The sequence below is a fragment of the Pristis pectinata genome, chromosome 38, assembly GCF_009764475.1.
Source record: "Pristis pectinata isolate sPriPec2 chromosome 38, sPriPec2.1.pri, whole genome shotgun sequence".
In the NCBI taxonomy this organism is placed as follows: Eukaryota; Metazoa; Chordata; class Chondrichthyes; order Rhinopristiformes; family Pristidae; genus Pristis; species Pristis pectinata.
Window position 1 is genome coordinate 44424 of NC_067441.1, and position 26328 is coordinate 70751.

General features: G+C 45.3%; 1 protein-coding gene across 1 annotated transcript in view; it reads right to left on the bottom strand.

Annotated features, from left to right (window-relative positions):
* LOC127586969 (RAS guanyl-releasing protein 2-like) overlaps nucleotides 1-26328 on the bottom strand; it is a 73251-nt gene that overhangs the window by 24758 nt on the left and 22165 nt on the right. The window contains exons 2-7 of the mRNA XM_052045025.1: nucleotides 17892-18066; nucleotides 14344-14451; nucleotides 10988-11045; nucleotides 9541-9672; nucleotides 8935-9085; nucleotides 5874-6047 (exon numbers count right to left, since the gene is read on the bottom strand). Of these exons, the coding sequence (XP_051900985.1) occupies nucleotides 5874-6047; nucleotides 8935-9085; nucleotides 9541-9672; nucleotides 10988-11045; nucleotides 14344-14451; nucleotides 17892-17985 (717 nt within the window). The 5' untranslated portion in view covers nucleotides 17986-18066. The remainder of the gene's footprint in view (nucleotides 1-5873; nucleotides 6048-8934; nucleotides 9086-9540; nucleotides 9673-10987; nucleotides 11046-14343; nucleotides 14452-17891; nucleotides 18067-26328) is intronic.

Here is a 26328-nt window from a genome sequence, read left to right on the forward strand (position 1 = left end):
AATGTAAATGGGAAGGGATCCTGCACAGAGAGACCTCCGACTGGGCATCTCTTCACCACCAGATGGCATATGAGAGTAAGGATGGGAGAGCGTGCAGCAGCAGTCTATACAACAAAGGCTACGGAACAGCATTTCCAACAGGTAACTCCACCAATGGGAGATCAGATTCTGAACAGGCTGCAATGTACGATTCTGACCAGGATTACCCCACACTCTGGAGCCTCTTGACACCCACTCTGATGGGACTGCTGGATGCTTTCTTATAGAACACTACAGTGCAGTACAGGCCCTTTGGCCCACAATGTTGTGCTGACATTTTATCCTATATAACCCTTCCCTCCCACATAAACCCCTATTTTTCTAATCATTGATGTATCTATCTAAGAGACTGTTAAATGTCCCTAATGTATCTGCCCCCACAACCTCTGCCAGCAGTGCGTTCCATGCACCCACCACTCTCTGTGTAAAAAACTTACCCCTGACATCCCCCTTCTACCTTCCTCCAATCACCTTAAAATTATGTCCCCTCCTGTTAGCCATTGTCGCACTGGGAAAAAGTCTCTGAGTGTCCACTTGATCTACGCCTCTTATCATCTTGTACACCTCTATCAAGTCACCTCTCATCCCTCCTCTCCAAAGAGGAAAGCCCCAGCTCGCTCAACCTATCCTCATAAGACATGCTATCCAATCCAGGCAACATCCTGGTAAATCTCCTCTGCACCCTCTCTAAAGCTTCCACATCCTTTCTCTAATGAGGTGACCAGAACCAAACACAATACTCCAAGTGTGGTCTGACCAGAGTTCTATAGAGCTGCAACATCACCTCGCGGCTCTTGAACTCAATACCCCAACTAATGAAGGCCAACACCCTATACGCCTTCTTAACAAGCCTATTGACCTGTGTGGCAACCTTGAGGGATCTATGGACATGGACCCCAAGAACTCTCTGTTCCTCTACACTGCTAAGTGTCCTGCCATTCACCTTGTATTCTGCCTTCAAATTCAATCTCCCGAAGCGTATCACTTAACACTTATCCGGGTTGAACTCCATCTGCCACTCTTCAGCCCAGCTCTGCATTCTATCAATATTCTGTTGTAACCTACAACAATCTTATACACTATCAACAACACCACCAACCTTTGTATCATCAGCAAACTTACTAACCCACCCTTCCACATCCTCATCCAAGTCATTTAAAAAAATCACAAAGAGCAGGGGTCCCACAACAGACCTCAGTGGAACACCACTAGTCACCGACCTCCAGGCAGAATACGCTCCATCTACCACCACTGTCTTCTATGGGCAAGCCAATTTTGAATCCACACATCCAAATTTCCCTGGATCCCATGCCTCCTGACTTTCTGAATAAGCCTTCCATGAGGAACCTTATCAAATGCCTTACTAAAATCCATGTACACCACATCCATTGCTCTACCTTCATCAATGTGCTCTGTCACATTATCAAAGAATTCAGTCAGGCTCGTGAGGCATGACCTGCCCCTCACAAAGCCATGCTGACTGTCCCTAATCAGCCTATGCCACTCTAAATGCCCAAAAATTCTGTCTCTAAGAATCTTCTCCAGTAATTTGTACACCACTGAAGTAAGACTCACTGGTCTGTAATTCCCAGGGTTATCCCTACTTCCTTTCTTAAACAAAGGAACAACATTTGCCACCCTCTAATCATCTGGCACTACTCCTCTGGCCTGTGAGGACGCAAAGATCGTCGCCAAAGGCGCAGCGATCTCTTCCCTAGCTTCCCGTAATAACCTTGGATATATTCCACCTGGCCCTGGTTACTTATCTATCATAATGTAGTTCCAGCACATCCACTTTCCTGAGATCGACATGCCCTTGCATATCAGTCTGTCGTATGCCATCCTCACAAACGGCAAGGTCTCTCTCTCTCTCTCTCTCTCTCTCTCTCTCTCTCTCTGGTGAATACCGAAGCAAAGTATTCATTAAGGACCTCCCCTACCTCCTCCGACTCCAAGCGCATGTTTCCTCTTTTATCATTGATCGGTCCTACCCTCACTCTAGTCATCCTCTTACTCTTCACATACGTGTAGAATGCCTTGGGCTTTTCCTTGATCCTACTTGCCAAGGACCACTCGTGCCCCCTTCTAGCTCTCCTCAGTCCATTCTTAAGCTCCCTCCTGGATATCTTGTAACTCTCCAGAGCCCTGTCTGATCCATGCTTTCTAAACCTCAGGTAAGCTTCTTTCTTCCTCTTGACAAGATGTTCTACATCTCTCGTCAACCACAGTTCCTTCACTCTACCATCCTTACCCTGCCTCAATGGGACAAACATATCCAGAGCCCCATGTAAGTATTCCTTAAACAACCTCCACATTTCCACTGTGCACTTCCCCAAGAACATCTGTTCACAAATTATGCTCCCAAGTTCCTGCTTAATAGCATCATAATTCCCCCTCCTCCAGTTAAATACTTTCCCATATTATCTGCTCCTGTCCCTCTCCAAGACTAGGGTAAAGGTCAAGGAGTTATGGTCACTATCTCCAAAATGCTCTCCCACCGAGAGATCTGAAACCTGATCAGGCTCATTGCCTAGTACCAGGTCCCGTATGGTCTCTCCTCTAGTCAGCCTGTCCACAGACTGTGTCAGGAATCCTTCCTGTACACACCGAACAAACTCTATCCCCTTTACACTAAGGAGGTGCCAATCAATATTAGCGAAGTTAAAATCACCCATGACAACAACCCTATTATTTTTGCACCTCTCCAAAATCTGCTTGCCGATCTGCTCCTCAGCATCTCTGCTGCTATTGGGGGTTGGGGGGGGGGGGGGGGTTTCTGTAGAATACTCCCAATAGAGTGATCACTCCCTTTCTGTTTCTGACTTCCACCCACACTCAGTGGACGATTCCTCCAGGACATCCTCCCTTTCTACAGCTGTGACACTGTCCCTGATCAGCAAAGCCATTTCCCCATTTCTTTTACCTCCACCCCTGTCCCTTTTGAAGAATCTAAACCCCGGAATATCCAGCAGCCATTCCTGCCCTTATGACAACCAAGTCTCTGTAATGGCCACCACATCATAGTTCTATGTACTTACCTGCGCTCTAAGTTCATCAGCCTTGTTCCTGATACTTCTCTCATTAAAGTAGACACACTTCAGCCCATCTGACTGACTGCAATTTTGCCCTTTCAACCGCTTATCCTTCCTCACAGTCTTTCTGCACTCTGCATCTACTTGTACAGTAAATGAACCAAGCTCTGACCTATCACTCTGGTTCCCATCCCCCTGCCAAACTAGTTTAAACCCTCCCCAACAGTTCTAGCAAACCTGCCAGTAAGAAATGGCCCTCACTCCACCATCCCGACAACTGGCTGCCCCAACATCCTTTAGCAGCTCGTGGCAGGTGTGGTTTGTCACTCTGACTGGAGGTAATAATGCTCCAGGCAACTCCTGCTGATGCCCACCACTGGAAGCTGTGTATGTCCCTGCAAGCAGCGCCCCTGGTGGAAGAAATACATTGCCAGTGGATGCTATTTGGGGGATGCTCTATTTGTATAGCCCTGCAGGGTCTGAAGGCAGAGAGTCTCCACCTGGGTTCGGACGTACACCAGCAACTGACTGTCCTCCTCAATCAGATGGCTCAGGACTGTGGTAGAGACCCGGTGCTTCCTCTTGCCCCGGAAGAAATCTACCAGCTTCTTCTGGATTGTGGTGACAAAAGCAGGAGTTGAGACCATAATGACCAACCAGTACCACAGCATAGTGGTCACCAGTTGGCCTATGACCGCCACTTGGCCTCTGTAGGAAAGCACAGGACAGTCCTCTCCAGCACCCTAGCTGAGTGACTTTCACCTCCAGCCCCTGCCAGTTTGCCAGCAGACTTCCTTGACAGGACTCAGAGGGGGTGCACGGTGCTCCATTCAAATGGTCTCATTTCCCCCAACGAGAAGTTCACCCACCACTCATCTACCATGAGGTCTTTAGTTATGCAGGGAGATTAGACAGGTTGGGATCGTTTTCCCTGGATTGAAGGATGCTGAGTGGTGACCTGATAGAAGTGTATAAAGTTAGGGCAGATAGTCAGAATCTTTTCTCATTGTATGGGTATCAAAAACACGAGGGCATAGGTTTCAGTGAGAGGAAGGAATTTTACAGGGGATCTGAGGGGAAAGTATTTTTTTAAAACAGAGTGGTTGATATCTAGAACACACTTCAGGTATAATCAAAGGATTGATTATTATATAAATAAAGTTACTATGCTTCAGAGGCATTTAGAGAGGCACAAATAGGCAAGGTTTCGAAGGATACAAATCCAATGCAAGCAAATGGAATTTGCAACTCAGCGGGAGTTGCCTGGAACATTATTACCTCCAGTCAGAGTGACAACAGCACTCACCACCAGCTGGCAATGTAGGTAGGTAGAAAAAGGTCGGCATGGACAAGGTGGACCAAAGGGCCTGTTTCTGTGCAGTATGACTCTATTTCTATAAAAGACCTTGAAGAACTCATGCATCTATCACCAGTCAAAAGTATATGTGACCATGAGGACATTGTATAAAGTCAGACCTGATCCACAAAGTCAGACCTGATCCACAAAACGCAGTCTGAACCCAAATGTGCACGAGTCCTGAAAAGGTAATCACAATTACTTTCTCCTTTCTGGTCAAGGGAGAGAAAGACAACTGACATACTAGCCCTTATGGGAGTGGTGAAACAGGTCACCAATCAGATGGATATTTTCCTGACTGGACCAGCCCCAGACCAAGTGGATTAAACTTGTGTCCAGATGGATGCACGTGGGCCCGACAATGATCTTGTAATTTGTGCTTTGGTGGATGATCGGGCGCCAGCTTCTTAAAAGCAGAAAAGGTCCATTTTGGTACCAACAACATAGGCAGGAAGAGAGAGGAGATCCTGCAAAGTGAATAGAAGGAGTTAGGCGGAATGTTAAAGAGCAGGGCCTTATCCTGCTCAGGATTACGACCTGTACCACATGCTAGTGACAGTAGGAATTGGAGCATAATGAAAATTATTGTGGCTGGTGAAGGAAGAAGGTCTTCAGCTACTTGGAATCCCTTCTGGGGAGAGGTGACCTATACAAGAAAGACAGGTTGCTTTTGAACTGGAGGGGACCAATATTCTTTCGGGGAGATTTGCTGGTGCTACTTGGGAGGGTTTAAACTCATCTGGCAGAGGGATGGGAGCCAAATAAGTCAAACATAAGATGAGAAAGAAGAAGAAAATATAGAGGTTAAAGCAAGCAGGTCCAGCAGTCAGGACAGTCAGGGCCAGGACAGGGAGGTCCAATAGGCTAAATTGCATTTACTTTAATGCAAGAAGATTCACAGGCAGAGCATGGATTAGCACACATGGGATAGTGATTTTATGGTTGCAGGATGGGCAGGATTGGCAGCTCAATGTTCTGGGAAACCGATGCTTCTGGCTTGACAGAAGTGGAGTAAGACAGGAGGGGGAGTTGCACGCTTGGCTAAGGAGAACATCACAACAGTGCTTAGAGACGATATTGCCTGGGGAACATCTAGTGAGGCCATTTGGGTAGAACTTTGATGGGATTATACTATAGGTCCCCCACTAGTCAGCAGGGATTAGAGGAGCAAACATGTATGGAAATCACAGAGAGGTGTAGGAATAATAGGGTTGTAATAGTAGGTGATTTTAATTTCCCTAATGTTGACTGGGATTGCCTTAGTGCTAAGGGTTGAGATGAGGCAGAAATTGTCCAGTGTGTCCAGGAAAGCTTTCTGAATCAATATGTAAGTGGCCCTACCAGAGGAGGTCCTATCAGCAGATTGTCCCACAAATCCCAGTCACCCCAAACCTCTGCAGCCTCAACCTGGTGGAATTGGGCCACCGTCTCCTTCCACCACCTACCTGGGCCATGTGGACAAATTTGGTGATGACCTCTGCTCTCTGCTGTGGTGTGTGCATGCTCAGAACCATCATTTGCACCCACTGGGAGACACTGTTGAAGAGACTGATGAACCTCTCCAGGATCGGGTTGTCCTTGGTACAGCCGTGCTTCGCAAAACTGTGATAATCCTGGAACTGTGTAGGGAATGGAGAGAGTGCAGTGCCAGTCAGTAAAGGAAAAGAATGCATTATGCCTATAGAGATTAAAAATCCTACTCCGCCACATGAAATAACGTGCCTAAATTAACGTGGTGCTGTGGAACCTCAATTAGTGGGAGGAGGTAATTACAATGACAAGTGCTGTTGTAAATAAACACATCAATTTGTGTCAATCTAATGCCTTTAATGTAATTAAATGACTCATGCTATTTTACAGGAGTGTTATCAAAACAATCTTCAACCTTGGCCAGTTTTAGTGAAGCTTGGTCAAAGAGTTGAATTCACCAGAAAGGTCCCAGACCTGAAATGCTAACTTTCTCTGTCAACAGGTTCTGCCTGACCAGCTGTTTCCAGCAGTTACTATTTTTATTTCAGATTTGCAGCATCTGCAGTTTTTGTTATTTTGTTTCTGAAACATTACCTGTTTCTCTTTCCACAGGTGTTGCTTGGCCTGCTGTTTCTGGCATTTTCTGTTTTTATTTCAGATTACCAGCATCCAGAGTGTCTTTTGATTTCCTATTCTTCCTACCAAAGTGGATCCCGCAAATCATAATCTGTCTGTTCTTTGCATGTCTATTTAATTAAACTACTTACATATCTTCAAAGCATCAACGAACTTGGAATTTCTGGAGTTTTCTGAGCAGCCTTACGGTGCCCAACAACCTAACAAGTACTTATATATCACATATTGCAACAAGTGGAGAGCTGAAGCTTCCTGGACAGTCTTTCATGGAATCCAGAAAACTAGGAGTACGTTGAAACAACCCCCTGCCCCCAAACTAATGACAGAACCTTTGATCACATGCTGGACATTTCAATTTATAAACAACATAAGGTCCCCTGTCTCTCTTCAGAACTACCTATGCTCTCTGGGATTTGTCAGCCAACCACTTCTCCGATTCTCAATGTCCCTTCTGAGGTGTGACTGCACAGTACAAAACTAACTCTGACCGTGGTCTCAGCAGTTCAGAGTCAGTATGCAGCAAATTCACCATGGCGGAAGACACAACAGCAGTGAAGGAGATGCGTAGGAGTAGAAATCTATTTCAGTCGAAGCAAAAGACATTTATTATTGCATTTATATTTCAGAAGACGTCAAACTTCACTCAAAGGTCAGCCTTTCAAGTCTGGTGACAGACCAGGTTTGTCGCTTTAACTAGCATAATGAATGTGCCTCTCATAGAGCAGCAGAAAACAGCAAGTTTTCAAAATGTTTTCTCATCATATTGTCTAAAATGGGAAACAGGATTTTGTTTGGTATGGAGAGAGTAAGGGAGCAGTATAAATTGATGGTGCACCTTGGTATTAAAATGGCCTTTGCTTTAAATAACCTCCTCTGGCCTCATTTCTGGACAAGTGCTGTTCTTGGAACAGAATTGACAACTTCGTGATACTGAATGGTTGAATGCAGAGCACAGGTAACTTGCAAACAAAGGCTGAACTTTCCAGGTGCATTTTTCCAACTTACAACACTTCACAAGTAAAGAAGTACAATTCTGAAGTGTGGTCTCTGAATATTGCAGGAAGTTTGACAAAAACAAAACGTAGCCACAGCAAGTTACCACAGACAGCAATGTGCTCTTGACCAGATACTGTCATCTACTTTTGTAATGAAAACAGAAAATGCTAGAAAACTCAGCAGGTCAGGCAGGATTTGCGAAAAAGGAAACAGTCAATGTATCAGGTCAAAGACCCTTCTTCAGAACTGAGAGAGAAAACACGACAGTCTAAGTAGTAAAGATGGCGTGGGAGGGCAATGGGTGGAGCAAAAGCAATATCTGTAATAGGGTGAAATAATGTGGCCATGAAATAGACAGAGAAGCTCCTTTGTGTGTGTGATGTTGTGAAGTCTAGGTGATATTGTATAGTCCAGCCCACTGGGACAAGCCCAGCAGACAAGAATATACAAATAAAAAAATGGAGAGAAGAATAGCAAGAATGAATGGTCAATCCTGATAAAAACAGGAAGAAATAGAAAATTATCTGAAGTTGGAGATTACCTGCAGACTTCAACAGGCCCAGAAAAAAAAATGAGGTGTGGTTCTTTGCACTGGACCTCAATGTAACATTGCAGGAGGCCACAGACCAATAAGTCTGAGTGGGAGTAGGGTGGGGAATTAAAATGGCAGGCAACTGGACTGAGCACCAGTGCTCTGCAAAGCAATATGTTGCTTGGGAGTAAAATATTGGCCCTTCTGAGAATTCACCAATATATCTGAGGAATAATTTACACCCACCACAAGAAGGTGCTCCACAAGTGACCATCACATTCAGGCATGAAGATATCCAGCCCTCCACACAGCGAGCTTCTCATTCCCGGGTCACTGGGGACAAGGCTCAGTAAAGTGGCAGCATTGCCCTCACCTTTAGGAGCTCTGCTAAAATGGGTTGAGTGGCATTGATATTGTAGCATAATTGGAAACACATGACCCAAGTAAGCTTCAGAAAGGAGCAAATCAGAAAATCCCAAATTGCTGCAGTGTTATTGAAGAAGATATGACGACATGAAACTATAATTAACCCAACGAGAAGAAGGTGGTTCTTTGTCAAGTTCAGCAGAAGCTCAGTGTGAGATACACTTAACTCCAAATCAAGAACATTGGTTCAAATCCCACTCCAGAGACTTGAATGTGAAAATTCAGGCCCATATTCCAGTGCAAATACTGCTGCACTGTCTAAGATGTTGTGTTTCAGATGAGATGTCAAATCAATTGATCTGGAATAGGTTTGTGGGGCATAGAATCACTCAATGATATTTGACTTGGTAACCGGTGACTCAATGGCCCTGCCTGCCATATTCAGTTGGGAAGAGTTGCTCCATGAAAAGAGTATCCCAGAAGCTGGGACAGAGACAGATTCTCACCAGGATCCGACAGAATGATTTGTATTCCAGATAGGTCAAGTGTTCAGCCAACTCCAAAGGTCCCAGATGGTCAAAAAAAAGGGACATTTTCCGCTTCTTCTGTGTCACGTGGTTGCGTTGTGTGATCTGCCTCTTCCACTCAAATGAAGGTCTGCAAAAGAGCAACCAAAGAGAATGAGTGGTGGTAAAATCAGCCAAACTGTACAGCTAGAGACAGCCATATCAGATGCTCACCTTGGCAGACTGCCACCCACATCTCAGATTTATCGGACTCTGCACCCCAGAAACATTCTCCCCATTTCCTCAGCATTTGCTTCTCCACTACTACGTCTCCCTCAATTACTTCAGCACCCAATCTTCAAAAGTATTCTCCCCAGTTTCTGCACCTCACTGAAAACTTTCTCCCCAAGTTCCTTCCCTCTTGCAGCCCAAAAGATTTCTCCCCAATTTCTGCACTGGTTCCTCCATGCCAACTTCCATCCCTCCAGTTAAACATCTTCAGATACTTTTCATCTACTTACTGGGTTTCCCAACCATCCCATGACACCACTTGCAGTGACCCCACAGTGATCTCCCAGAATACAACCTGCCCCCAATTCTGCTTACACCTGGGAGATGTCCACCAATTGGCTGTGTCTCCGGTGTCCCTCCCGGCTTGCTGTATCCTGGAGCTCCTTCATCTGCTCTGCCAGGCCACTGTCCAGGTTAAACTCCGCTGGGAACTCAGAAATCCAGAAACTACCAGGGTTTTGGGGAATGGGATTTGCAGAGGAGGGGATGGAGAAGGGTGATAGAGTGAACGGGGAGAGGGAGAGAAGAGAAAGAGGCAGTGAGACAAATGGTGAGAAAAGTCAAAAGTCCTGAGATAAACACAAGATTCAAACTGATCCGTTATCTCAACCCAAATGCGACACAGTCCCAGCATGGACTGGACAGGCAGAGAGCACAATGATAATCCAGACCCAGTGGGGGAGGGTCAGTGCCTGGGAGCTTCCCCCTTCCCCCCCACCACACTGTGGTGAGACAGTCTCTGGGTCCCACCACAGTGTGAGGGGTGGAACGCAGAAACTGTCTCACCACAGTGTGGGGAAGGGGATCCCAGACACTGTCCCACCACTGTGTGGGGTGTCCCAGACTGTCCCACTACAGCGTGGTGGGGGGGATTCCCAGACACTGCCCCACCACAATATGGGGGAAGGACTCCCATACTGTCCCACCACAGTGTCTGTATTTTTTTATTCCAAAATAAACTTTATTCATCATAAAAAACAAACTATATACAACAATAAAACAGTGCAAACCTTTACATTCGTGTACAGATCAAATCATTAGCGTTACCTTTTTATTTTTATAAAACAAACACAGCACCGATGCCACGTGTGGCTCCCTGGGGTACTACCCCAATCCCATATTCACAATATTTAAGGGGCTTCCTCACCTGACCCCGCCCCTCCCTCTCCAGTGGCGGAAGAACCCTAAACTGTAGTCCTTCCCCACCAAGCCCTTGCGTTGGATGCACCCAGCTTCAGTGCGTCCCTCAGCACATACTCCTGCAGCCTGGAATGTGTCAGTTGGCAGCATTCCCCTACGGACATCTCACAGTATTGGAAGACCAAAGGCGTCTTTCACAGAGCTGATGACCTTCCAGCAGCAATTGATGTCCGTCTCTGCGCGTGTCCCCGGGAGCAGCCCATAGATCAGAGAATCCTCTGTTACACAGCTGCTGGGGATGTAACATGACAAGGGCCCTTGCATCTTTCGCCACACCCTCCTCGCAAACCCACAGCCCACCCACACTGTGTGAATGTGTGTGTCGGGGTGGGGGGGGGGGCGGGTGGGGGTCATGGACACCCTTCCACCACAGTTTTGGGGAGTATGGATCCTGTTCCACCACAAAGTTAGTGCAGCTTACAGACATCATGTGACATCGTTCCCTACCTCACTCCTCACTCCCATCACTGTGCCATACTTGCTGTGAATCCAATGTACAACAGTGACATAGAATCACATTTACTGTTTTACTGTGACCAAAATCAACACCTGTCGACCTTACCTGACCAGCTGACATATTTTAAGTTGAAGAATCTTTGAATCTGAACTGCAGGCATCACGATATGTACTACAATTAAGGAACAGAAGCAGTTACAGTAAATCTGGCTCTAAGTGTCTTGTCACACATTCCCTGGGCAGTGACAGCACCCATTCGAGGGTCCTGTGGACTTACTCCACAAGGCATCACTCAGACCACATTTGCTTTCCCCATTACAGAGGAAATCATATTGCGAGCACCAAATGCAGTCAATTGGAGCCTGCAGGAACGCCCTGAGCTTCCTGTTGCCTGCTGCTCTAAATCCCCATCCCTCTCCCACTATAACCTAACAGACTGTGGTCTCCTGCACTGTTATACTGAGGCCCAACACAGGACCAAGCCCTCTTATCTTCCCTCTGGACAATGTTCAATTCAACAGCTTTTCCTTTCCTTTCAACAGCTTGGGCATTTCCTTTTTATTTTATCAGAACTGTCCACTTCTGCAGTAGGTTAGCCAACAGTAACATCGGCTCAGTTTTTCTCTCTCCATTAGCACAGTCTGACTTGTTGGACATTTCTGACAGCTCTGCAATTTGCAAACTTTTAAGTTTCTATGTCTGTGTTCTCTCCCCCACTTCCCCCATTCTCTAACCACCCACATTTCACAACTTGTAAGTTCCTTTGTTTGTGTTCTCTCTCTTTCTCTCTCTCACTTTCTCTCTCTCTCTGCTATCATTGCCTCTCAGCAGATAATTTCATCAGCAACTTATCTCAACAGCAACCCTGGCATCATCCAAACCTACCCCTCTCCTCACCTTCTCTGCATTTAAAACTGGTTCTCATGAAGGGTCTAGGTTCTGAAACGTTAACTCTGTTTCTCTTTCCAGAGATACTATTTGACCTGTTCAGGAATTCCAGTATTTTTAGTTGTTAATTATGCTCCTGGACACCCAGGCTACTTGCCATTTCTGTGGCCTGTTCCATGTACATATTGAAAATGTGAGGTTGTGATCCCTGGCTCCTGATGTTTTGCTGCCCAATGCGAAGTTGGGTGGATTGGTCAAAGCACCCCTTCTTCCCCCAAATCAATCTGCTTCTGGGCTTGGTCAAGGTTGTCAGTTACAGATCCCGGAAACATGCTGTTTAAGGGTTCACCTATCCCAATCACTTTCCCTTTTTCTGTGCGGAGAACAACAGTTTGGTTCTGTTGATTTTTAATACAGTTATTTTAAAATGCAAGTAACGTAACAAAGCAGACAGTAAATGTAGGCCAAAAAACAGATTAGTTGCAAAATAAAAGATAGCTATAGAGTTAGGCATCTCCTGGAATCTGTTTCATCCCATGGAGGACTTCCCTCCTGAGAAGGATCATGGTGAGTATGGCTGACATTTCTGCTCATAAATTGCTCAAGAATCTGATCCTTGGTGGAGTTTCTATCACGCTGGCAGTTTCTCTGTGACAATGGTCTTCGGTCTCTCGCCACAGTTGAGATTCAAGCCTCGATCCATACAGTTTTTTCTTGGCTATTAATGCAAGTTCCACTGTAAGCCATAATGGCCCAGGCTGGGAAGGAGGAGATTGCCTGAAGCAGCTCGGTGTGAGACTTTGACTTTAGTTTCCTGCACCAGCTGGTTTAGCAACTCGCTGATGTATTTTCATTTGAGTTATTTTTGCACTCAAAAACCAAGGTCTATCTTTATCTGTCATAGATGGAGAGTCTGTGGACACATGCATATAAGAGACAGAGACACTAAGGACATGCGATAAGTGTGAGATAGAGAGTGGGGGATTTGAAAGAGAGAGACAGATTGTGTGTGGGAAAGAGAGAGACAGAGAGAGAGAGAGAGAGAGAGAGATGTAAGCAAGCATGAGTGAACACGCTGGAAGAGAGTCAAAGTCGGAGAGTCAAAGTCAAGTTTATTGTCATGTGCATAAGTACGAGTATGCACAGCTGCAATGAAAAACTTACCTGCAGCAGCATCACAGGAACATATATAATCAACATATAAGAAGGGAAAGAGAGTGACTGAGGGCAAATGGTAAAGGTGAGAATGCCTAAGAGATGAACTGTCAGTGAATTCATCTGAAAGGAAATGAGGGAGGGTGTACTGTGGCATGTACTCCTATCTCCATGAGTGTGTCTCGGTATACGTATGAGGAGAAAGAAATGGCAGCCTCAGGATTATGCAGCAGGTCTGATTGGGAGCATATGGACAAATGGAATTTAATGCAGAAAACTGTGAGGCAATTAATTTCAGAAGTGCAACAGCAAAGGAATACACAATGGGATAGCAGGAAAAAACACAAAAAGAAATGAAACAGGAGCAGGAGGAGATCATTCGGCCCTTTGAACTTACTCCACCATTCATCAGGATCATGGTCGATCAGCAACATTTCTCTGCAATGATCTCATATTCCTTAATTCCCTTAATGTCCTGAAATATTTCTACCTCTGTTTCAATGAGGACAACAACTGAGACCAACAGTAACCTGGGACGGAGAATGTCAACTGTGGGGTGTGAAAGAAGAGCGACCTTGGAGTGTTCATCCGCAGCTCCTTAAAGTTAAGAAGACAGGACAATAAAGTGGTTAAAAAAGGCAGAAGGAATGTTTTTCTTTGTTAATGAATATAAAACCAGTGAGGTTATGGTCGAACAGTACACAACCCTTGTTATTAGTTGAGTACTAAGTACAATTCTGGTCACCACATTACAGGAGAGACATGACTGCACTGGAGAGGGCCTTACTAAATTTGGAGAATTATTGTGAAGAAGAGAGAATGTCTAAGCTGGTTTTCTTTGGACTAAGGAGAGATTTAACCAAGGTGTATAAAATTAAGAAGAGCCTGACCACAGCAATCAAAAAGACCCTGTTTCCCTTGTTAGAGGGGTTAACAACTTGGGGCATATACTGTATGCATTTGTTAGTTGGTGCATTAATATTGTCACCAATAACAGCAGGCTTTCCTTCATAAATGGGGAAGCAGGTACAAAGGATCAAGAAACCAACTCTCGCTTCTAATTCATATGTTCACGCTCACGACTACTTATCCCTCATACTACACCAAAGGTTTGCCACCAGCGCATCATGGCTGTAGGTGTTCCATCTACAAAATACATTATTATGTCTCTCCTTGGTCATACACTCAGTCACAGTGGCCATGATAATACTGTAAACCACCTGTTACACTAATATCACTCAGGGAAAGAAATCTATCTTAAATTTGGCTTCACCCACCAAGGTGCTTCCTTTTCGGTTCAGAACCAATTGGGAAAATTGCCAACAAGTCCACAACTTCCATACCTCGTGAATGAATAAATTTAAAAAAATGCAGGGGTGAGGTCAGGGGTCAGCTGGAGCCCATTTACCCTCAGAAAAGGATATAATTTGAGGAGCTTTCCCACCAGGTCTGCCGACGGCAGATACCATTGATGCATCAACAAGAACATGTGTGGGAGGGTTGCGTCCTTCAGCTTTCCGCGGTCATCTTGAGGGAAAGAGAAAGAGAAAGAGTTAAGCACACAGCCCTGCGTCTTGAACCACCTTGGAGCACGTTACATTGCCTCCAGCTTTTCTTCTACTTCACGACACTGTAGCCGTTGATGACTTGACAAAGGTGGCGGTCATTTCGAATGAAACGTGATCTCAGAATTGAACAATTGGTTCATCTGGCTTATCTTAGTTTGGCCTTGGTTGAAGTCGAAATGTTGGCCCCAGTCACGAGGAAGAACCTCTCTGCTCAACTTCCAATGTTTCACCTGATCCAGGATATGGGCAGGCACGGTAGTGTAGCAGTTAGCGTAACGTTGTCACAGCACCAGAGACCCAGGTTCAATTCCAGCTGCTGTCTGTGAGGAGTTTGTTCATTCTCCCTGTGACTGCGTGGGTTTCCTCTGGGTGCTGTGGTTTCCTCCCACATTCCAAAGGCATACGGGTTAGGAAGCTGTGGGCATGCTATGTGGGCGCCGGAAGCGTGGCGACACTTGCGGGCTGACCCCAGAACACTCTACGCAAAAGATGCATTTCACTGTGTGTTTCGATGTACATGTGACTAATAAAGATCTTACCACAATTATTTGCCCCATTGAGTCTGTTTTCCCTATTCTAGTTAACTTGTGCATCCCAATGCCATTGTCTGACTTCCTTTATACATATCCAATTCTCTTCCTCTCTCAAAGAGACCGTGTTTCTCTATCTCAGCAGTAGCGTGGACATGATACTACCTCTTCTCTGTTCAAACTCTCAACCAACAAGGTGTGAGTTTAAATTCCACTCCAGATTGGCTCTCCTAGTGTAGGCCTGAGGGAAGTTATATATCTTCTTATAACATCGAAAAAGGCCATTTCAGCACATCAGCTCTATGCCGCCTGTCAGAATATTCCCATTGCCTATTAATCTTCCCTGCAACTATTCTTCCCACGGTCACATCAATTCCTCCCAGATTCCACCTCTAACCCACACACTAGGGGCAATATACAGTGACCAATTAATTTACCAACCTGCATGTCTTTGAAATGTAGGAGGCAAGTGGAGTACTCAGAGGAAAATGTGCAGACTCCGCACAGACAACACCAGATGTCGGGATTGAACCCAGGTCACTGGAGCTGTGAGGCAGCAGCTCCATCAGCTGCACCTCTTTGCCACCTGTGCTGCATTATCTATTAGAAGAGGCGATGAGTTGGAGTACAGGAAGGAGATAGAGAGCTTAGCGGTATGGTATCATGACAACAACCTTTCCTTCAATGTCAACAAAATGAAAGAGCTGGTCACTGACTTCTGGAAAGGGGGTGGTGTACATGCACCTATCTACATCAACGGTGCTGAAGTCGAGAGAGTTGAGAGCTTCAAGTTCCTGGGAGTGAACATCACCAACAGCCTGTCCTGGTCAAATCACGTAGATGCCACAGCCAAGGAAGCTCACCAGCGCCTCTACTTCCTCATGAGGCTAAAGAAATTTGGTTTGTCCCCTTTGACTCTCACCTACTTTTATTGATGCACCATAGAAACCATCCTATTTGGATGTATCGCAGTTTGGCATGGCAACTGCTCTGCCCAGGAGCTCAAGAAACTGCAGAGAGTTGTAGACACAGCCCAGAGCATCACGGACATCAGCCTCCCCTCCTTGGACTCTTTACCTCTCGCTGTCTTGGTGAAGCAGCCAGCACAATCTAAGACCGCACCCACCCAGGTCATTCTCTCTTATCTCCTCTTCCATTGGGTAGAAGATACAGGAGCCTGAGGACACGTACCACCAGACTTAAGGACAGCTTTTATCCCACTGTGATGACTATCGTATGGTTCCCTTATAGGATGGGATGGACTCTGACCTCACCATCTACCTTGTTGTGACCTTGCACCTTATTGCACTGCACTTTTTTTGTAGCTGTGACACTTTACTCTGTACTGTTATTGTTTTTAGCTGTACTACATCAATACACTCTGTAATGCCTCAATGCACTCTGTACTAACCTGATGTAACTGCACTGTGTAATGAATTGATCTGTATGATCGGTATGCAAGACAAGTTTTTCACTGTACCTCAGTACAAGTGACAATAATAAACCAATACCAATACAGCTGAGGCCCGATCAGGCCTCTGATATACAAAACGTTCTGTAGCCACTATTGGAAGGTGAGTAGAAAGTTTGACCAAGTGCCAATATTTAATCTAGAACCAGTCACTGAAAACAGATCAACTCATTGCTAGTTATGGTGTGCAGAATGAGCAGTCTGGTTTCCTGTGACTTCTGCACTTCAAAGTATGAAACATTTGGGAGGTCATTTGAGGACAGAAAATGCGACAACTTTCCTTCATGACATTGACATGCAACATGTGTGGTAATTCAAGACACAAATAAGTTAACACCAGGAGTGTGAGAGAGAAAGGGAAGTGAGAGAGAGAGAGAGAGAAAGAGAGAGAGAGAGAGAGAGAGAGAGAGAGAGAGAGAGAGAGAGAGAGAGAGGTGAATACAAACAACCTTTGATCAAATTTCATCTCACTCCATCCTCTTCTTTGAAGAGCATTACTGACAGAGACTGTTAGATAGCAACAAATCAGGTCATTGTTGCCTTGAGGATTAGCTTTTGATATGGGTCTGAAGTAGAAATATAAAGATTATCGGGTTCCTTTAATGTAAGAGGTATTTCTTTGTAATTATAGCTAGTAAAATATCTGAGGCAGGAGTGAAAGTAAATTATATTTCTTACCAGTAGAGCCATTTTGTGAAGAAATGCTTATTTAACCCACTTGTACTGATTGCTACAGCCAGGGGCAACTGCAACATTTAAAAGACACTTGGACAGGTACATGTATGGGAAAGGTTCAGAGGGACATGGGCCAAATGCAAGCAGCTGGGACTTGCTCAGTTAGGCAACTTGGTCAGCATTGACAAATTGGGTCAAGGTGTCTGTTTCCATGCTGTATAACTCCAGGACTCCATGACTAGACTGTGTCAGCTTACTTTCACTTCTAGTCCCAGGAGCTTCAGAACAGGGTTATCAAACTAACTTTAACTTTGAGACCTATCAGGCGATATTGGGGCAGGTGACCGATAACTTGGCCATGGAGGGAGGTTTGAAGCAGGTGAGGATAGCAGAAAAGAGCTGGGGACCCAAGTAGCTTAACGTGTCTGCCAGTGGTGGAGCGATTAAATTCAGGGATGGAGAAAGGTTGGAATTGAGTGGTTGGAAGTTGGAAGGTTGTAGTGTTGGAGGAGGTGATGCACATCAGGAATGGTGAGACTGTGGAGGGTTACAGATGAACTATTGAATGAAGTGGTTTGTAGAGTGCCAATCAATCCTGCCCCAGTGAGAGGTAATGTACTAGAGGACAGGAGAGAAGCTGATCAGAGGGCAGGATGGAAAAGAGGTGGATGGTTTCACAAAGCTAGTTTGGAACTGAAAATGGAATCAAAACATTCAGCTCACCAATTTCTCTGATACACCCCTCAATCACTTCATCGATGGTGGCTGACTTTACGGTCTTCAGGAACTCTGATGGCTCCTCCTCTTTCCCAGACATCTCAGCTGTTTATCCCAGAGGTCAAGTATCCAGACAGGTGGAGGCTGGGACCAGGATCAAAGTTCCCTCCCTTTCAATGTCCTGCAAAAAAAGTTTTTGTTTTCAAATTTAAGCAAACGAACAAAACGTAGCAAGCAAGAAGGGGATTGCTTCTGATGCAAGCTTATCTGACACTTTCTCCTCATCTGCTAGCCTTAACCTCAAACTGAGAATAAGGCTTCAAAGCCTCTTTTCCTGATGATGGTGACCAAACTTTTGAAGGATTCAAAGTTGGACTCAATGCATTCTTACACCAAGAAGTGAGAAGGGAAGGAGTGGATGGGGATACAGAAACCTGGAGAGAGAGAGATCCTCTGTGATACCTAGAAGAACTCAGAAGGTTAAGGAGCATCTGTGGAGACAAAAAGGATGGTCAATGTTTTGGCTCAAGACCCTGCATCAGGACTGAGAGTGTAGTGGGAAGGTGGAAGTGAGAGGAAGGGGTGAGACTGAGGTTGGTAAGTGATAGGTGAAACCAGATTGGGGGGTGGGGGTGTTGGATGGAATGATGAGCAGATGGAGCCAGGTGAGAGAAGGGCACTGTCGAAACATTGCCGGTAGATGCTACGTTGAAACAGATAAAACATAAGTTTAAGATCAGAGGCAAGAGATTTAAAAGGAACATCAGGGGCAGCTTCTTCACGCAAAGGGTGGTGCGTATTTGGAATGGGCTGCCAGAGATAGTGGTTGAGGCGGGCACGTTAGCAATGTTTAAAAGCCATCTAGATAAGTACATGGATAAGAGAGGTTTAGAGGGCTATGGTCCAAACGCAGACAGATGAGACTAGCTCGCTGGGCAACATGGTCAGGATGGACAAGTTTGGCTGAAGGTCCTGTTGCCATGTAGTATGACTCTATGAGGAACAGTCCCTTTGGCCCACCATGTCTGCACTGACCATGATGTCAATCTAACTAATCTCATCTGCCTGAACATGGTTGTGTCCCTCATTTTCCTGTCTGTTCACGTGCCTGTCTAAATGCCTCAAACATTTCTATCGTATCTGATTCTACCACTCTTGTGTAAAAAAATAACTTGCTTTGCACATCTCCTTTAAACATCCTCTCGGCTTAAACCTACCCCCTCTAGTATTTGACATTTCTGCCCTGGCGAAAGGACTCTGCATCTACCCTATCAACGCCTCTCAGAATTTTATATAAGGGGGAAAAAATATTTTGAAGATGGAACCAGGTGAGGGAGCGTAGAGACAGAGACTGGTAGGTGATAGGTGGAACCAGATAAGGGAGGGATGATGGACAGATGGATCCAGGTTGGAGGAGCAGATTGGAAAGATGAACCAAGGGAGAAGAAAACCAGGTGGATAGATGGGCTGAGTGAACTAGGTGGGGGAGGTAATGAGACGGGGAGAAATGGAAAAGGTGAACAAAGGGAGAGAGAACCTGGGTGGGCTGCTGGAAGTGGAAAAGGAACACAGGGTGTGGGTTACCCAAAATTAGAAAATTCAGTGCTCATACCATTGGACTGTAGTATACTCCAGCAGAATATAAGGTATTTTTCTTCTAGTTTGCTTTTGGCCTCACCATGACAACGAAGAAGGCTGAGGACTAACTGGTTGATGTGGGAGTGACAAGGGGAGTTGAAATGCCATGCAACTGATGCAACTGGAAACTCAAGGTGGCCATTGTGGACACTGCAAAATGGCCACCTGGTCTAACTTTGGCCTCACTGATGTAGAGGAACCCACATTAAGAGCACCGAATGCAATAGACCAAGGTTGGAGGAGCTGCAATGTGAATCTCTGCTTCATCTGGAAGTTTAGGTGGTAAGGGAGATGAAGACAAGTCTTGCACCTCTTATGGTAGCAGGTAACCGTTCCAGGGAATGGAGAGGGGTGAGTGGGAAGTGAATCACAAGGGAGTAGACAAGGGAGTCACAGAATGGTCCCTGGGAGAGTAAAAAAAGAGGGCAGAGGGTAAGATGTGACTGGTGGTGGGATTTTGTAGGAGCTGGCGGAAACAGAAAAACATAAAATGGATGTGGAGGATATTGTGGTGAAAGGTGAATTCCAGCATCTGCAGTCTTGTGCTTCCTCTGTGATATCACTTTCCTATCCCACCCGACACTGCAAGCTCTCTACCAACCAAGTAGAGCAGATCAAAAGACATTCCGCAGTCTAGAGATGGGCCGATCAGTCCCTCATATCTTCATTGACTCTGTTAAAGCAATCCAACTACCTTGCCTGATGTGTTGAGTACCTCCAGCACTTTTTATTGTTATTTCAGATTTCCAACATCTGCAGTTATTTATGTTTTTGTTAAAGAAATCTGTTTTTGTTTATTCATTTATGGGATTCAGAATTTCAAGCAAAGCCCACTCTATTGCCCAATCCTTATTGCCCCTTGAGCAGCTGTAGCTGAGTGATTCCTTGAAACCCTGCAGTTGGTGTGGTGAAGATGCTCCCAAAATCCTACTGAAGAGGATTCAGACCCAGCAACAATGAAGGAACGGTGATATATTTCTAAGCCAGGATGGTGTGCAACTCAGGGAGAACCTGCAGGATGATGTTCCCATGCACCTACTATCTTTGCTCTTTTAGTCGGTAGAGATTGCTCAGTAACCTGACGTGTTCGGGATCAATGCTAATTGATGACCTTTTGCCATTATCTGCTCAACTAAATTCACTCTGTCACAACTCTTCATAACTAAAATAAACTTGATCAAATCCCAGTTGAAATTTCATCAGATAAAACCTGTGTGCATCTTATATTTTATCCATATCTCATCCACAAAAAGCATCTTCCACTTATTGTGAAGTGTCTGAGCCCAATTCTTGCTGAAAAGTCCCACTCAAAGAAGAACTTCTTGCCATGAATGACCCCAATGCTGGCATCACCTCCATCATATTTAGCGTGTGTGATGATATCATCAACTTATGGAACAACCATTTCACTGACAGAAATTGGATCATAAGGTCAGGTAACTAATGGCCTTTGTTATTAAAATAGGGAGTACATCACAATGAAAGCAGTGAATCCTGCTTTATTTAGAGTGATCCCACTGGGACATTGCTCTAATGCTTTATAAATTCCCTCCAGTCATTATAATGTATTAAAAATCTCATTGCTGCATACAGATTGAGGTTACTGAGCACTTCTGCTCTCTGATACTTTGATAATGCAACCGTCTGAGGAATATCTTCATATGGAGGACAATGTGCTGCGATCCTCTCCTGCATACTTTCTGCAATCTCCCCATCAGTATGCCATAGAGAGAGCTCTTTGATATTGTTGGCTCAATTCCCATGAGTTAGCACACTAAGGTCTCAGAAGTGGAGACAAAGAGATTACGGATGCTGGAACCTGGAGCAACAATCTGCTGGAGGAGCTCAGCAGGTCAGGAAGCATCCGTGGTAGGAAAGGAATTGTCAATGTTTCAGGTCAAAACCCAGCATCAGGACCACTGATCCATGGTCTTGACTCAAAACGTCGACAATTCTTCCCCCCCCCCACCCCCCACAGATGCTGCCTGACCCGCTGAGTTCCTCCAGCAGATTGGTTGTTTGCTAAAGGACCCAGAGGTGTGCCTGTTCAATCATGCTGATCAACATTAAATGGCTCTTAAAGGAACAAAAGCAGGATAACTATTTCTTAAAGAAAGATGTCCCAACTTCTTTGTTTTGGCAATCCCTGATTTAGTGTTGGGACAAAATATATAGTGTCCATTTAGCCCACCCAAAATGGATGAAATCAAAATCCTAGGCACTCTCATCAACTAACGAAGTTTCCCACAACTGTCAGTCACCTTGTGAAACTTCCCTACACCTGCTACGGCTCAGTAGGTACCCTCCTGTACCTTTGAGCCAAAATGTCATGAGTTTGAGACAACATTTGGCCATAAACTCCCAGAGCAGAAAATAGGAGTCTTTCAGAGGAGATGTTAAACTAAACCCTGCCTGTCCTTTCCATACAATATAAATGTCTCACGGGCTTTATTGAAAGAAGAATGGAGAGTTCTACCTATTGTTCTGCCTTGATAGATTTCCCACAAACAACATCACATTAGCTGGCCATCGTGACTAGCGTTTGTGAGAGCTTACGGTCACAGAGACATTGAGAGATACAGTCATCAAATCATAGACATAGAGTTATACAGCACAGAAACATGCCAACCCAACTCATCCATGCCAACTGTGAAGCCCATCTACGCTAATCCCATTTGCCTGCAAAAGCCCTGTATCCCTCTACTCCTTCCCTATCCAAATACCTGTCCAAATGCCTTTTAAACACTGTAATTGTATCTGTGTCGACTATTTCCTTTAGCAGCTTGTTCTATATAACCACCACTCTCTGTGAAAAATTTACCCTTTCAGCCCCCCCTTTAAATTCTACCCTCTCATCTCAAAGCTATGGCCTCTAGTTTCAGACTCCCCCACTCTCTGAAAAATATCCTTATTATCTACCCTATCTATGCTCCTCATAATTTTATATTCCTCCATAAGATCACTCCTCAGCCTCCTTCTTTCTAGTTAGAATAAACTCAGTCTGCCTAATCTCTCATTAAAACTACGGCCCTCCATTCCAGGCAACATCCTGCTGAATCTCTTATACACTCTATTTCTATCATATCCTTCCTGTAGGATGGCAACAAAAACCACACACAATACTCCAAGTGCACCCTGATCAATGTTTTGTACAGGTGCATCATGACATCCAAACTCTTATATTCAGTGCCTAGTCTAATGAGGGCAAGCATTCCAAATGCCTTCTTCACTAGCCTAACCACTTGTGTTGCCATTTTCACAGGGCTATGAACTTGTACCATAATATTCCTCTCTACATCAACATTCCTGAGGCCCCTGCTATTTACTGTACATGTCCTGTCAGTGCTGATGTTCCAAAATGCATCACCTCACACTTATCTGGATTAAATTCCACCTGCCCAAATTTCCAACCGATCTGAGTCTCTCTGAGCAGCTTCACAACTTCTTCGCGATCTACTACTCCACCAATTCTCGTGACATCAGCAAACTTACGAAATAGTCTATCTACACTCTCATCCAAGTCATTTATATGTTTGACAAACAACAAAGGTCCCAGCACCGATCCCTGTGGTACACCACTGGTTACAGACTTCTAGTCAGAAAAACACCTCTCAACTACTACCCTCTGCCTCTGATCACCCAGCTAATTTTGGATCAAGTTTGCCTCAAACCTTGGATCCCATGTGCCCTAACCTTCTGGACAAGCCTACGGTGCGGGAGTTGGTTAAAAGCCTTGCTAAACTCCATGTGAACTTCATCTCCTTCCCTTAGTTACTTTCAGAAAACAAACAGATTAGTGAGACAGGATCTCCCCTGCAAAAATCCATTTTTGGCTCCTTCTTATCATTACCCACCTTTCCAAGTGAACAGAAATCCTATCCCTTAGAATTTTTTCCAATAATTGCCCTACCATTGATGTAAGGCTCACCGGCCCTGGGGATTTATCTTCCTTAATGTGTGCACTTCCTCCTTCCTGATATTGAGAAGTATTCAAATAGCATCCTGCCTATATCCATTGGTTCCACATGGATTTCCCTTTTGGTCCTTGACCCATTCTTTCCCTGGTTACCTGGTTGCTTCCACTATTCTTATAAAAAGGTACAGCACAGAAACGGGTTATAGAACATGGAACATTAAACACAGTACAGGCCCTTCAGCCCACAATGTTGTGCCAACATTTTATCCTGCTCCAAGATCTATCTAACCCCTCCCTCCCACACAGACCCCCATTTCTCTATCATTCACGTGTCTAAGGGTCTCTTAAATGCCCCCAATGTACTGTATCTGCCCCACAACCTCTGCCGGCAGTGCGTTCCACGCACCCACCACTCCCTGTGTAAAAAAACTTACCCCTGACATCCCCCTTATACCTTCCTCCAATCACCTTAAAGTTATGTCCCCTCGTGTTAGCCATTGTCGCCCTGGGAAAAAGTCTCTAACTGTCCACTCGATCTATGCCTCTTATCATCTTGTGCACCTCTATCAAGTCACCCCTCATCCTCCTTCACTACGAAGAGAAAAGCCCCAGCTCGCTCAACCTATCCTCATAAGACATGCTCTCTAATCCAGGAAACATCCTGGTAAATCTCCTCTGCACCCTCTCTAAAGCTTCCACATCCTTCCTATAATGAGGCGACCAGAAGTGAACACAACACTCCAAGTGCGGTCTGACCAGAGTTCTATAGAGCTGCAACATCACCTTGCAGCTCTTGAACTCAATACCTTCACTAATGATGACCAACACACCACATGCCTTCTTAACAACCCCTTGACCTGTGCGGCAAACTTGAGGGATCTATGGACATGGACCCCAAGATCCCTCTGTTCCTCCACACTGCTAAGAGTCCTGCCATTAACCTTGTATTCTGCCTTCGAATTTGATCTCCCGAAGTGTATCATTTCACACTTATCTGCGTTAAACTCCATCTGCCACTTCTCAGCCCAACTCTGCTTTCTATTGATATCCTGTTATAATCTACAGCAACTTTCTACACTATCCACGACACCGCCAACCTTCGTTTGATCAGCAAACTTACTCACCCACCCTTCCACATCCTCATCCAAGTCATTTATAAAAATCACAAAGAGCAGGGGTCCCAGAACAGATCCCTGCGGAACACCACTGGTCACCGACCTCTAGGCAAAATATGCTCCATGCATACGGTTTCTTCAACTCACCGAGCCCGTGCTGAACATCGACTGTCCATTTGCATAAATCCCATATTTTCTATTGTCCTCACCATCTCATCAACTCCCCCCAGATTCTACCCCTCATCCACACACTCGGGGCATTTTCAGCAGCCGATTAACCCACCAACCCGCATGTCTTTGGAATTTGAGAGGAAACTGGAACATCTGGGAGAACTGGAGGTCAGGATTGAACCCAGGTCACCGGCACTGTGAAGCAACTGGTCTACCAGCTGTGCCACCTTGTCACCCCTGGTGCTCTGCTGTACACAGATTAGCTGCTATGTTCCAACAACCACTAAATCTCAACAAAGCATTATATTCGGCATAAACAATTTCAGATAACCTGAAGGTATGAAAGGTGCTGTGAAAATGCAAGCTCTGTGTCTTTCTCATGAGAGCAGTAAACAAAAAGTGGAAGAGGTACATCGGTGTCTTGACCCAGGTGGACAGTGCAGGCTGCCTCAAGTGCTGTCTTTCTGATGAAATGATTCAAGAGTCAAAGCAAGGAAGTGTTACCAATAACAGTTCTGTCTCAAAATGGCTTTCAAAATAAAAACATTCTGTGAATATCTAGCTAGCACAATGATGCACTTTTGAGGGATGCGATCAAATAATTGCAAACCCTTTGATTGCTGGGGTAATGCCCGAGCTAAGATTCGTTAAAATTGAGTGGAGTGTGCACAGTTCTGTCTCTGCGTCACACTCACACTCTCTCTCTCTCTCTCTCTCTCTCTCTCTCTCTCACTCACACACACACACCTACTCAGGACAGGTGGAATCTTTCCATACCACACAGAGATGTCGAAAGGTTAATTCAGGATGCAGGAAGCTCACAGTGAAAGCCGCTGCAGTTCACAGTAAAAGGCGAAGGCCTCGAGGATGGCTGATTATCTGACTCCTGATGTGCACAGTTTCCTTCTGATCAAGCAAGCCTGCTTCATTTGAATCCTCACACACAGACCACATGGGAACCGTGTCCCACTTAACTGCAAACAGAAACTGTCAGCAAGACTTCTGAACCAGACTTGGGCCCTAGAATCCTGATTCCTCCACTTCTGTCCTCCTATCCAGTGGAGCTGATCCTACTCCCCAGTGCTGGGGCTCTGACTGGGAAGCCCTATCTTCCAACTCATTCCTTGATAAAGGGTTAGCTACGTTTTCTCCACCACCCTAATGGCTTGTTCCTCCTTCTCTGAGCCATTCAACCAAAAAAGGCAGTGAAACAGATTCTATGCAATCCCCTCTTACCCAAAACTCACCAAATTTGCCAAGGGAGGGTCAACCTATTGCAATCAGAATTGCTTCAACTTCTATCCTTCTCTGTTTACAACCCTCTACCTCTTTCTTACCAACCACCACCCTTAGAGTCCACGCCAGGCACAGCAGCAGTCTATGAGCCAGTGGGGAAAAACTATGAGGGCCAGTTCACTCTGGGCTGAGCAAGGAGCTGCATCAGTTGGTAACACAGTTGAGCTGCTGCCTCACAACGCCAGAGACCCATGTTCAATCCTAACCTCTGGTGCTGTCTGTGTAAAGTCTGCCCATTCTCTGTGACCACATGGGTTTCTCCTGGGCGCTCTGGTTTCCTCCCACATGGTTGATGGGTTAATTGGTC